We start from the raw sequence: 14,541 nt of genomic DNA, 5'->3' as shown, positions 1-14,541 counted from the left end.
GCCAGTCCTCTCAAAGGTTCATCAACCTTCCAATAACACTACTCTGGGGAGGAAACCTTTTGATAAGTGGGCTTGTGGGGGATAATTCAGATCAAACATATAACAATGATGGATAAACCATAACCAAATATAGTTTCCAGCACAGACTATTAACCTATTCTTTATATATCCATGTGTATCAGTTACTTTTCTGCTGCTGTGATAAAGTACCATGACCAAGGCTACTTAGAGAACAAGAGCTTATTTGGGCCTAGGGCTCCAGACAGTTAGAGTCCATGATGGTGGGGAAGTGTGGCAAGCAGGCACCGGGCATGGGAGCTGAATCAGCAAGCTGAGAGCTCACTTCTCAAACCGCAAGCACAAAGCAGAGTAAAACACTGAATATGGCAAGAGGCTTTGAAACATATTTTCTCAGAGACATATTTCCCCCAACAAGGTGTCACCTCTTAGACCTCCCCAAATATCGTCACCAATAGGGGACCAAGTGCCCAAATACAGGAGCCGGTGGGGACCATTCCCATTCAAACCACCACTGCATGTCTTGGCACAAAATTTTTCATGATGAGATTTCTTGAACCTCTCTATAACGCCACAAATCATAGTTGAAACATTACATTTTCATGTGTTGCAATTTAAAATGTCTTTGTTTTCTTTTCTGTTTCAAATTCATAATGGGACATAACTTAATTACAACTATGTTCTTAAACAAACATGCTTAGAAAGGCTAATTAACACATTGGAGCCATCTCTAGAGCTGACTGAGCACAAAGCGATTTTTCTGAACTTTGAGCTAAACATGGCTGTCTCCCAGACACTAGCATTTCCAGCCCTGATGTCCTCTTTAAAGTCCAGGTTTGTATTGACAGCATGCTGAAGCTCAGCATCCTTGCTATAGGCAAGTCCCACCGGCATGGCCTTCCAAGCATATCATGGACCACTCCAGGGTCTTCACACTTCTGCTCAAATTATCGCTGCTCACCTCAACTCTTCCATAGTCTTCTGCTTTGTCTCCCTCCTCCAACACTTGCCCCACAACAGCCTGCTCTCCACTTGGCAGTCAGATAGGTTTTAGAAAATAGAAAGTAGAACAGGTCAGTGCTCTGCAGGACAGGGTCCTCTCCTTTTCTCTCTCACCAATTCCAGTCTTATAAAGCCAAGCCTTCCTCTTCCTGAGCATGCTGACCTCATTCCTACCACACAGCACTTCCCTTTGCTATTTCCTTTCCCTGGAAAGCACTCTGAGTCAAGATTTTTCTCACAGTGCTTTCTCCTTGTCATTCTGTCTCAACTTACATACCATCTCAAAGAAGCATTTCCTAACCCCACAGCCACTCTTCAGATCACATACTACCGTTGTTGCCAGAGAATTGACCACCTATCGCTTCACTCCTGCCCGCTGAGGACAGAGCAAGTATTGCAACACAAAACACTGGCAAAATGGACATGACAGATAGAAGCCTCAAAGGCCAGGTACACATATAAACAAATAGGGTAACTGGAAAAGAAGTTCCATTTGTTGGATTTTCTCAATAGAGTCATCCTGGGTGTCTAACTACATCTCAGAAACATGAAAAGCTGAAGGGAATCTGTACCACCTGGTAACTGCTCAGTCTTGTCTAGATAAACCACAGGCCACGCTCGTTTCACTCAAATAGCCTTTGTTGAGTCACGCAAGACTTGGCTTTCATCTCTCGGTAAAGTTCAGTGCTATTTAATGGTATTAAAATGAGGTATATCACACTCTGTATTTTAAGCAGAGGATTAGAATAGTCAGAGTATTCCTGATGAATGTAGTTATAACAAAAAGGACTACCTTACCAGAGAAAAGGGAGCAAGATAATAAATCATTAATTTTGTGCTTGAAAGGAATAGTATCAGCTCAGGACCCCAGACCAAGTTCTCAGCACAAAGGAAATTTATTTACCCTACAGGGACAGAGGGCAGGGAATAAGAGATAAAGACAGGAGATATGGATGAGGGAAAAGAAGAAAGGAACAAGGGAGGGGGTGGAGGTGGATCCTTAGTCTCAGAGGGACAAAGGGCAGGGAATAAGAGACAAAGACAGGAGATATAGGATGAGGGAGCAGGGGGTGGGAACAAGGGAGAGGGAGAATGGGTATTTGTCCTGGAGGGACGAAAGACTGCCTCTGGATAGAGAGGAGACAGATGTGGCTCATAGGAAAATGGCGTTTATAATGGTAAAAGGGGAAACCCTTATGTTAGCATGAAGTGTTTAATTTTATTTGGACATGTTAATTAGGTGAACCAAAAGGGGCTTTTGGTTGCTGGACTTCAATACTTTGATAGCTGGACCTTGGTAGTCAGCCTCAGGAGGAGGAAGTAGCCAAATAAGGAAATAGACCTTGGTGGCTAGCTTCAGGAATGTAATCTAATGGCTATTAGCAAGGCAGAGGGAAACAGGGAGAAGAGCAAGAACTGCCAGAGCCAAGTTTGCCATGCTAGAGCTGGCCAGTCCCTTCAATGTCCTTTATCGATGTTCTGAATAGTGAGCAGAGGTTGCATTAGATTCCTGCAGATGCAATCTGAAGCTCATGTCCTTACAGTTTAGTCTCAAACATCATTGTTGTCATATATGGAATGTGAACTTTATTTAGGTCAGATTATTTGTGTCCGGATCAAATATACACAGAGCTGAACATAATACAAATGTTTCTCTTCTCTCGGGCCTTTCAGGAAATCGAACAGATGAAGTTTAATGTCACAAGACTTGGGTTTTAAATAAATGAATCATAATCATTCCTCGCTGGAAAAATAACTTACTCTTTCCCAGTTAGTCTCTGATTTACACCCCCTCCCACCAACAAATGCATTTCTTGTTATTTTTGGTGTTATTGTTGTTTGGTTTTGTTTTATCAGAGAGTCTTGTCATATATCCTAGGCTGCCGGCCTGGAAGTCCTGATCCTTCCGTCTTGGCCTCCCCAGTACTGGAATTATAGGCATGTGATACCATGCTAAACTCAGTTTACTCATTTCCAAACACATAACCAACACTAAGCTCTCAGAGTTGGTTCAAGGCTATGAAAGGCCACATTTGAAGCTCTCCTGTTAGATGATGATGCTGTATCAGACACTGAGGTGTCTAAGCAGCTGAGGATATACTGGGGCAATGGAAGATTCCCCCTATGGAGTAGGCTATATAGGCAGCTTACCTCTGCAGCATATCTCACTCCATCTACCACATGCTCAGAGCCGTGGTCATCTGCTGACCCCCAGTGCAGGTGGAACTGCCGCAACCTGTAGCTTCCAGAGAGAGGACCTCCACGAAGAACTAAACACCAACACATTTTTAATGGTTAGCAAGAAAAATCACAGTTACCCATCCCATCAAAACCCATAACTTCTCCCTGAATCACTAAACACATTCCTGTCCTTACAAATGCACTCAGTTTGCAGATATAGATACAATTTTACAAATATGAAGAGTGAAAACAAAAGACTGGAAACAGAGTCCACCATGTAGATTTTTACAGAATACTTGGCAAGTCACAACACACCCACGGGCAGCAAAGAGAAAAGATCTGAATTCTGAAAAGCGAAAATCCTCTCTGTTTAACTGAGAGCAAGCCAGATTCTCTGAATAAGAATATGAAATGCAAAAGGGATTCATTGTGAGCTTGGGAGAGCCAAACAGCTTGCATGATTAGATCCGGGCTCTGCAGGATGTCTAGATGACCAGGGTCTGGACTTTCTACATCTGCATAGTCTTGGACAAAACCGACCTCCTAAGCTGCCGCTTACACATCTAACCACTGGAGAGAGTGATACAGTCTTCCTAAGACCACTGTGCAAACAGAAGAAACAGGGTAAGCACGGCGCCTTCCAATGCCGAGCACACAACGGCACTGCAGACGTGCTACCCACTGCTACCATGGTGTGCACAAGGACTGGAGCACCTTCTGTGCTTGCAGTCTGTATTTGTGAAGAAACATAAAATACAGGGTGAAATTAAATTACTTTTTAAAACTCCAAGATGTCTTTGTCACTTTGATAGGGTATGTTTCAGTGTTTTCCTTCAGCAAATATTATCTCTAAGATGATGATGATAAAATTATATCAGAAGTATATAGAAACACACTTTAATACAAAGTAGTCCTAAACTAGGCGTAGGGCATATGCCTGTAATCCTGGTACCCTGGGCTCTCCAATGAGTTTGAAGCTAGCCTGTACAACAAACTAAAGAAAAAAAAAAAAGGGAGGAAGGAAATGGAGGGGAAGGAAGGAGAACAGAAGAGAATTCTAAATTATTTCTGCCTAATTCTGTTGTATGCTACAGACATAGGGACAAAAAGGAAATATTGTGTGCTGAATACACCATACACATCACTAAACTCCATCAACATACAACAAAATTGTGTTAGACTGGAGAAAGAAACACATAACAACAGATATTTAAATTACTCTTCAGAGAGTGTATGACTGATGTGTGTGCACACATCACACATCACTCATGCATGTGCATACACACACAAACACAGTCTTAAATTCCAAAACTTATCCACCTTATATAAAAAAGCATGTCCATGTAGACATCTTTGTAATACATAAAGGTGGGGTGGGAGGGATGACTCAGCAGTTAAGAGTGCTTGCTGCTCTTCCAGAGGACCCAAGTTCAAGTCTCAGTCCCCATGTCAGGTAGCTTCAGGGGATCCAATGTCCTTTTCTGGCCTCCACTAGCACCCACATGTATGTGGCACACACACACACACACACACACACACACACACACACAAATTAAAAATGATAATACCAAAAGATGGTTATTTCAAAGCACTCTGAACAATAAAAAAAGAAGAGACCACCATTTCGATCAGTCTGTGAACTTGCTCTTGCTTTACTCTGTGAAACATAGTTACTTTTATTGCTTCTTCTTTGTCCTGAGCTGCTCTGGTGAAAGCAGAGACTAGATCCTGCTATCACCACTGCCTAACTCAGTGGCTGTCAGAGGAGATGCACAAATATCTGATGAATAAGTGGATAAGATAATTGATTTGTCGTTCAATGGATTCACCGCGATTCCCCTGGTGACGCCAGTTATACTTCATTACACAGCCTGCACCGACTGGGGCTGGAAGGACACCTGCAGGAGGCTAGTCAAGGGCTCTATTGTGCTTTTCATCCTGGCTGTTGCATAACAAAATCTGAGCTGGCCAAAGACTCATTCCCTTGCAGATAGAAAGGAGATTAGAGAGCTTGAGTAATCAATGTGGAATTGACTTTGGGAGAAGACTCAGGCAAGCTGGCTCTGAAGAAAGAAAGTGATACAAACAACACACATTGTTAGGGAGACATCCAAGAATAATGGCTGTAGAGGTCACAGTTAAAGTCAGGTTAGCCGGCTTTGCAGGCTAAGCTGTGCGGATTGTTTTACCGCTTACATATTCAGACTGCGCAGGTCAGTATTTCAGTAAAATATCCAAGTGAGTTTATGATAAGCAAATGCCTAATTGTGGAGAAGACTATTCTTTTGAATAGGACTCTTCCAAAAAATTAGGTCAGAAAAAGTGAGCTTAAAATATCTAGGTTTAGCCAGGTGGTGGTAGTGCACATCTAATTCCAGCACTTGGGAAGCACAGGCATGTGAATCTCTGAGTTCAAGGTCAACCTGGTCTATAGAGCAAGTTCCAGGACAGCCAGGGAACCCTGTCTGGAAAAACAAACAAACAAAAAACCCCCAAACAAACAAACATTAAGTTTTTAGGGTCTGTAATAAAACAGATAATGTGTGGTACAAAATTTATAGTGACCGTTTATTTTTAGCTTTCTTTGTGTGGAGAGGAGGGTTCGAGACAGGATTTCTCTGTGTAGCCCTGGCTCTCCTGGAACTTGCTCTGTAGAAAGGTTGAACTTGAACTCAAGAGATCCTTCTGCCTCTGCCTCCTGAGTGTGGGGTTAAAGGCGTGCACCACCACTGCTCCTTTTCGGCTTTTTAGACAGGCTGGATCATGACCCCCCTACTTCAGCCTCCCTGTCAGAACTCACGCGACTCCTCATAAGAGAATAAATGGTGTGCTGCTTTGAATAAAGTTGGCCCAGATGAGTAAATAATAAACTATTGTCTCTATTTTATTCTTTAAAACAAGTAAATAATAATTTCTTCAAAGTCACACTTGCTATTATTTTCTTTCACTTCGAATTTCCAAAAAGAAACTTCTTCCAAATAAAACATTAATGTAAGAGGTCAAGAGATGCCAACCTGCCAGTTACACCAGTGTGGGAAGCTCTGGATGGAGTCATCTCAGAATACCAGGGGAGCCAGAGTTAAGTGAGAGCCTGCGAGAAGTGAGTTCTGAGTCTAGAAAGACAAGTATCACAGGCAAGAGCAGCCCGGTTACCCCATCAGGTTTCTCTTTCCTCATCACCCTCCTCTACGCCCAGTAGATACTCTTCGTACAGAATTTCATATCCATTTGTCCTCTTTTAAAGGACTATTAGCATTCTGAAGGGTGGGTGTCTGCAGGCTAGGCAATGTGCAGGCGTCGAACCAAGTAAAACCCTCAAAGCCTCAATTCTATGCCATTGCTGTGTTCACTGATAACATTCAGAGTTAATTTTTGGTCAAGAATGGTTTTTTGAAGCTGGGCCATGGTAGCACACACATTTAATCCCAGCACTTGGGAGGCAGAGGCAGGTAGATCTCTGTGAGTTCAAGGCCAGCCTGATCTACAAAGTTCCAGGACAGGTCCAAAGCTACATAGAGAAACCTTGTCTTGAGAAACCAAAAATTAATATATATATATATATATATATATATATATATATATATATATATATATATTAAAAAAAAGAACAGTTTTTTGGAGTTGGAGACTGGTGGCTTAGCACGTGCTGTGTAACTTGTGGGCCAGCATTTAAAAGCCAGGGGTAGGAGTGGTGGCTCCCACCTCTAATCCCAGTCCTCTAAAGGCAGAATTAGGCAGCTCTATTTGAGTTCAAGGACAGCCTGGTTTATATAGTAAGTTCCAGGTCAGCCAGGACTTCACAGGGTTATTCTGACTCAGGAGAACAAACAAACAAACCACAAAAACAGAAGAAAAAAAGATCCAGATGTGGCCACAGGAGGATTTCTGGGAATTGCAGGCTACCATCCTTGCTCCAGGTTCAGTGAGAGACCCTGTCTCAAAGGAGTTGAAGAGTGGAGAGGAGAGAAAGGGAGGGAAGGGAAGGGTGAGGAGATATGGGGGGGGACAAGAGAAGGGGGAGGAGAAGGGGAGAGAGAGACCCAGACTACTGCAGATGAAATTGAATTGGGGATTCTTTTCCAATAAAAAAACTAATATGCATAAAGAAAATCTCTTTGAAGTATGATCTCAACACTTTTTATTCTAATATTAGATGTATGTAGTGTTAGACAGTTTATATCTGAAATATTATAAAAAGTATATACAATATGGATGATAGCAACTTGCTATTTAGAAACTTTGGACTGCTTTTCCAAACTTCTCAGTGCACTAAGCACACCTATTTACATATTCACAAAACTGCAAACCTGGAGGAAATAAAGTTGAATACTTATAACAAGGCAGGTTTCCCCTTTCTGCTTCACATAAAAAGAAACATCAAACTCATTTTTCTTTATGTATTTTATACTGGTCAACAGAAAGGGATCACTGTGATGATGTGACAAATGGGAAGACATTTGTATAACCTTGCAATTCTTTACTAACCACAATGCTTTTATAAAAACAGGATATTATGATTTCAATTATAAGTTGGTGAAGTAAGTGACAAAATTTTGTAAGTCCTTAATGAGGAGCTAATGACACAGCTCGGGGGATGAAAGTGCTTGCCAGGCAAGCCTAAAGACCTGAGTTCAATCCTTGGGACCAACATTAACTTCCGTAAGGGCATTCATTGTACAGGTGCTGCAAGCCACAGGAAAATGGAATGGAATTCAGCTACTATGACAAAAGCCATTACTTGGAAAGGTCAAGGACTTTTCTGAAGGTCAGGCCATGGCTTAAGAAGTCTTGGTGATGTTTTAGCTTTTGTATATACAGTATCTGGTTCCTGCAATGATTTTCTTATATGCTTCTAAGAACTCCTGACTGTATCTATCTGATATACTTCTCATGCATCCTAGGCCAAAATGGCAAACAGACCAAACACTGTGTCCCTAGTACAGATGCATGCAAACACAAATGACAGGAGAGTTTTCACATCTTTGCATTGGGATATATATTGTTAATACAGTAGCATCCATACTTGGCAGCAGATAGGCTCAAAGAGTATTAAATATTCATTTTAAATAAATATTATTTATTCTATCTTTAGGTAATAAACTGACAAGTGAATTAAATTTTTATTAAAATTTTTTGTGTGTCCTATGAACAAATTAAATACAATTTTTATTACAAGTTGAAAAGTATAAATAAGATGTATAGAGGTTTTAAATATTTCTACTTTTAAATTAAATATCTACTTTCCTTCCTTCTGAAATGGCCATTATTAGGACAATAATGTATAAATTATGATAAAAGAGTAGTTGATATATCCCAGGTGTTAGATCTACACATTGTAATGAAAAAAATATCCATGAAATATTTTTGAATAGGAAAAATTTTCAGAGTAATATAACATCAACCTAAATATAATTTAAAAAGCAAGTGTAAAATAATATGACATGCCTGTGTATACATGTGTGGCTAAACATTTAAATACTGAGGACGAGTGCCACACTGCTTACATAATAACAAACTGTAGGGATAGACTTAATTTTTATCCTACATTTCTGTATGTTTTGTTTAGTACACATACATATTATGATTGCAAGCACATAAACAAGATTTAAAAAGCAAATCTCTTAGTACGGTAGGTTTACCATAATTAGCAAAATAATCATGACTAAAGACTTTCCAGAAACCGGAGACCAGACAAATGGCTCAGCAGTTAAGATCAAGAGTATTTGTTTCTATTGTACAGAGGACCTGGGCTCGATTCCCAGCACCCATATGGGTACTCACAGTCATCATAACTTCTAGACATCCACACAGCACACATTCATACATATAAAATAAATAAATCTAAAAAAAAATTAAAGTTTCCAGAAAAGATTAAAATTATTTATGAAATACTATTAAATTTCAACATTTTCACAGTTAAGTAATAATAACCTAAAACCAATTATTAAATATCATCCGGAACACATTTTCTCTACTATTTAATGATAACATTATCTTAAGATCCAAAAAGATAACATTTGAATTCACATGAAAAAAATATTCTTCAATTTTGAAAATTCCAGAATCAAAGATAGGAGAATAAATCTAACTAACCAAAATCTTAGCACAACAAATAGAGAAACAGAGCCAACCTGATTTGTCCTCTGTGTCGTCGAAGTCAACGTTGAAGGAATGGCCACTGTTGCTGATGATTTTGGCTGAGGTAGGATCATACTTGATACTGAGAGGTCGGAGTGAGGAGTCATATTTCACTTCTTTGGTTTTAATCTCAATCGGAGACTGCTGATCACCATCAGCAATGGGGAAAAATTCATTCCAGTGAATAGGGCCTGATATGCCAAAAGAAAAGGTCTAAGTAAGTTCTTCATTCAGCAAATTAAAGTTGATAACAGGTGACTAGAGTGCTGGCTCCATGGATAAAGTGCTTGCACAAATGCGAAGATGAGAGTTTGGGGCCTCATCATCCACATTAATGCTAGGTGAGTGTGTCAGCTCACTTGTAATCTAGCACTTAGGAGGCAGAGACAGAGCATGTCTGGAGAAGGCAGGCTGGTTTAGACTAAATGAATCACTGACCTCTAGGCTCAGCGAGAGACTCTGCCTCGATGCAAAAGGTGGTAGACAGCAAATGGGAACAACAACCAAGGTCAGTCTCTGGTCTCCACATATACATGCATGTGCACATACACCTCACACACAAGAAAACACTCATATACACATGCACATAACCCACACACAAGAAAACACTCATATACACATGCACATGCACCTCACACACAAGAAAACACTCATATACACATGCACATGCATATACACCTCACATAAGAAAACACTCATATACACATGCACATCATCCACAACCCCACCCCGAAAAAAAGATTAGGAAAAGTAATATTCTCATTCTCAGGGCCCCCATACCTACATTTTAACCAAGACTAGTGTTTTGTGGGTATGGAAAGCATTTTATCTGCTTTAAGTCGTTTTCAGAATTAAAATGTGCTTATAGGTAAAAGAATATTTATATATTTAATGAAGTACTTCCCAAAGTATACACTTACTAACTAAAACAAAAGTACAAGTCATTTTTGCAAACAAAATAATTCCATCTCAAAATCAAGAATGTTCCCTGGCTGCTCCAGAGGCCAGGAAGTCTGTGGAGAAGAGATAAAAAGACGATGTTAAGTGTCAAAGAAGGCAGTCATTCTAAAGATACTGCCTGTTAGTTTTGCTTGTTACACCTCTAACAGATACCCTCGGGTGTCACTCAACTCAGCTCAGTTACCTGTGATGTACAACTGGTCTACCCAAGACACACACAAATCTTTCACACAGCATAATCCAAATAAAATGTCTACACTGTGTCAGTAAATATAACATTATTGCTCACACGGGTTCCTGAAAAAAAAAAAAAAAAAAAAAAAAAAAAAAGCTGCAACACATGACAACACTCGGTTCAATAGGTGTCCTGGTAATCAGATACTTTGAGTCATAGCAATTCTGCATTAAAAATCCTCAGAAGACACTAGAAAGCGCATTACATTTATCAGATCATTTCCCTTATCTTCTTTTGTTTGTTTGTTTGTTTGTTTGTTTTCTGAGACAGGGTTTCTCTTTGTAGCTTTGCACCTTTCCTGGGTCTCGCTCTGTAGACCAGGCTGGCCTCAAACTCACAAAGATCCGCCTGCCTCTGCCTCCCGAGTGCTGAGATTAAAGGCATGCGCCACCACCACCCGGCTCATTTCCCTTATCTTTCTGCGTGACTACTCTTTCTGTTCACAATCTTGTCTTCTTATTTAATACAGAAAAATCTTTCGCTGGGCTGTGGTGGCGCACGCCTTTAATCCCAGCACTCGAGAGGCAGAGCCAGGCGGATCTCTGTGAGTTCGAGGCCAGCCTGGGCTACCAAGTGAATCCCAGGAAAGGCGCAAAGCTACACAGAGAAACCCTGTCTCAAAAAACCAAAAAAGAAAAAAAAAGAAAAGAAAAAAAAAAAAAGAAAAATCTTTCTATTTCATGGACACCACATATAAGTTAATTTAATGGGCACCAGATTTCAGTACCAGATTTCAAATATGCAATGTATGCATCACAATGTGCAAACATTTTACAACAGGCTATTTTCATTTCCTAATCACTTTCTTCATCAATTCCTAGCCAATCATAACAAGAGTTGTTTATAGAGAAGTCAAACCTATTCAAAATAAAACAAACAAACAACTTGGATCAAATAGTCAATTTTATCTATTCACTTGCATTATTGTGCCTCTGTATATTTTCTAGCAAATTCAACTTTAAACCCACTTAAACATGGTTCTTAAGTGAAAGGTACATGGTTCTTCAGTGGTTTGGGGAATTTTTGAATATTCATAGTAATATATAATGCTTGGTGATGTCACATGGCCTAAACCAATAAAAAATGATCAAAGGGTAGTGGAAGAAGTGACAAGCTGCTTGAGAACAGGCACTCTGTCCAGAGTTTCCCTTCCGTTCCATTCATCACTGCTGCTCTCAACTCAAGATCCCCTTAGTCTGCCCAGTCGCTGGCTTTGCCAATGACTAAACAAGGAAAAACAACAAGGCTTGCTTAGTTGGGATGCAACACATCCCAACAGAATTTTCCCAACAAAATCTGGTCCTCTTAAAATCACCATATCTGAAAGAGAAGAATCATTCCACAACTCCTAGCTAGAATGTAGAACGTAGTGACTGGAGAGAAGGCTCAGCAGTAAAAGGCACACATTCCTCTTGCCAAGCACCTGGGTTTGATTTCCAGACCTACATAGTGGCTCACAATCATCTATAACTAACATACATTCAAGCCAAATACTCATAAACATTGTTTAAAAAGAAAACAAATAAATCTTTTTTAAAATTAAAAAATAAATAAAATGTAAAAATGATTCCTTGTTAATGCCTTTTCAGAATTTTTAAATTTTCTGGAGAAGAATTTTACTGAAAACAATACTTTCTACCTATTAGGGTGCAGTCAGTACCTATTGGCTAACACAACCTTAGAATTGCCAAATAACAACAATAAAAATGATTCCATCAGGGACAAAAATGAAATGTGTGAAGATTGTCTTTCCAAAACACAAATTAGAAGATAGTGAAATATAGGATTGTTATTGTGACTTCATTCAAAAGAAACTCACCTAAATTATAAATTTCATTCTTAAAATTCTAAAGTTCATTTGGTGCCATTTTAAAAGTAACGTTAGTCATCACAACCTCAAGCAAGCTGCAATTAGAAATGAAAATTTTCCATGTAAGGCAGGAGGATGACCACCAGTTCTGCCCAGTCTAAGCTACAGAGTGAAACCTCATCTTATAACACAAAAAGGGAAATATAAAATAAAAGAAAGGAGCAATTTCAGTACACTTTGCATAAGATGTACTGTAGAATACCGCCCAATAGTGTACATGAAGTTTTTAATGTTATTCACAAACTCCATTTTGACAGGCTTCTATCAGTGCTCTCCTGGTATTTCTTTGCAATTCTTTAGAATGATTGCTTGAAGCCTTCAGTTCAATAGACCAACAAGAAACTTGTTTTATCTCTAATACATTTACGATAGGAAGGGAAGTACATATCTCATTGCCACGCTTATCAATAAGTACACTTGGCGCCACGTTATGACTTCTATAATCATTTGCTAAGCCTTGATCTCTGAAAGGATAGATTTGGTCGGAAAGGAAAAGTGAAGAACAAGTTCTAAGTAAGCCTCATATCAGTACGCAAATTACAAGTTACCAAGATTTCTCCAACAGCCTCTGGAAGGCATCCCGTGACTTAGAGATCAGTGCTCAGGCCGCCCTCAAGTTGTCCTTTATCCTCACAAGTGTGTCATCTGTCTTCTGATCTCTCAGGCTTTCCCCGGACAGTGGGGGGCTTTTGGAGTGAAGGGGACTGAACACTTCTGTCCGCCCCGACAGAGCACACGGGACCCCGGCCCCGACCCCCATCCACCCACGGGGCTCAGATCTCCCGCTGGTCGGTACCTGCCCCCGCTGGAGCCCGCGCTCACCATTGTGCTCGCCGTAGCCCCAGCTCAGCCTCGCCATGGTCCTCGATGGAGAGCCGCGGACCCTGTGGCCGGTGCCCGCGCCGGGACAGCTGGGCGGGTCCAGCGGGTGGAGGGCGGGGCGCCAGTGCCCGGAACCCGAAACCGGAGGGCACGGTCGTCACCCCCAGGGGGCGCCCGCGTCGGGGGCGGGGAAGGCATGTGCCCAGCAGCCAGAAGCGTTTCCAGAGGGGATTTCCTGCCGTCTGGGAAGTTGACACCCCGGAGAGGCCCTTCTAGAAATGACTCACCCAGGCAGGAGCTGCTGGCTGGAGGTGGAGATCTTGACTGGGAAATGCAAGGGACCTTGATGGAGGTGGCAGTGGTGATTACACACGCACACACACATCAGTGCTGATAGTGGTAATAACTACCACTTAAAATAACAACTGCTAGTTATGAAGTGCTAACCTCCCGGGCCAGCCCTCCCTGCCCCCACAGCTCCATCCTTTGCAAGCTGCATTACTCATTTCTCTGGTTCCTTTTTGCTTACTCCAGCATCTTGCAGGCTTGGCCCTGTCTAGAAGAGACCAAACCTACTGGATTCTTGATGCTTAAATTCCACTACCCTTCCAACTGTTGAAGAAGGAAGGTGTTCAGAAGAGATGCATGTTCTCGCCTCCTACTGAAATGTAAAGACTGTGAGACCTTGGAAATTTTTAGTGTTCTAGTAGTCTGAGGGTTTGAGTTGTGGTCAGTTTCTGATGCTGCTTATGGACCAGCTAGTGTGAAAACCTTCTTGATGGACAGGAGCCTGACATTAAAACAAGATGAGTGGTTGTTTAAATATCATCTCTTTCTTTCCCTACTATCCACAGAACTGCGGAATGAAATAGGAATCCAAGGCACTTGAGAGCTGTGTGGTAATCACTGCAAAACACATACCGCTAAATAATAATCCATTAACTGTTGCATATTGCTACCCTCGTTAAATACCAAATACCGCAGCCTGTCTCTCAGCAAAAAAAAAGCAGCAGAACAAGTTTTCAATATAGCATTAAGTATAGTAAGCTTAACATGCTCCCTCTATGTCAGCAGAGTGCTAGCTTCCTTTTTTCTCCATTTTCTGGAAGAATTGGGTTCAGTTATGGTGTGCAATTTTTAAGAATAAAAGTTAACTCTTACTTTAAAATATATAAATAAAATATAAAAATACTCACTTTTATCAGAGAGGAATACATAGAGTTTGTGTGGGCCTGAAAGATGGCTCAGTACTTTCCTTTCAAGCCTGATCACCTGAGTTCAATTTCTGACTCTACTCAAATATGGAAGGAGAGAA

At 40.7% G+C, this 14,541-nt stretch overlaps 1 protein-coding gene across 2 annotated transcripts in view; it reads right to left on the bottom strand.

The window, feature by feature from the left end:
- Ca13 (carbonic anhydrase 13) overlaps positions 1-13,344 on the bottom strand; it is a 29,617-nt gene extending 16,273 nt beyond the window's left edge. Inside the window, exons 1-3 of one of the 2 annotated variants that reach the window (XM_028885149.2) lie at positions 13,227-13,344; positions 9,333-9,530; positions 3,172-3,290 (exon numbers count right to left, since the gene is read on the bottom strand). In XM_028885149.2, the coding sequence (XP_028740982.1) occupies positions 3,172-3,290; positions 9,333-9,530; positions 13,227-13,263 (354 nt within the window). In that variant the 5' untranslated portion in view covers positions 13,264-13,344. Of the gene's footprint in view, positions 1-979; positions 1,050-3,171; positions 3,291-9,332; positions 9,531-13,226 lie in introns of those variants that run through there. The other variant, XM_037202365.1, reaches the window with a different exon arrangement.
- Positions 13,345-14,541: the final 1,197 nt, after the last annotated feature.

The sequence above is a fragment of the Peromyscus leucopus genome, chromosome 2 (assembly GCF_004664715.2).
Source record: "Peromyscus leucopus breed LL Stock chromosome 2, UCI_PerLeu_2.1, whole genome shotgun sequence".
Classification (NCBI taxonomy): domain Eukaryota; kingdom Metazoa; phylum Chordata; class Mammalia; order Rodentia; family Cricetidae; genus Peromyscus; species Peromyscus leucopus.
The sequence above is the reverse complement of the archived record's forward strand: the minus strand, read 5'-3'. Positions and strand labels throughout refer to the sequence as shown.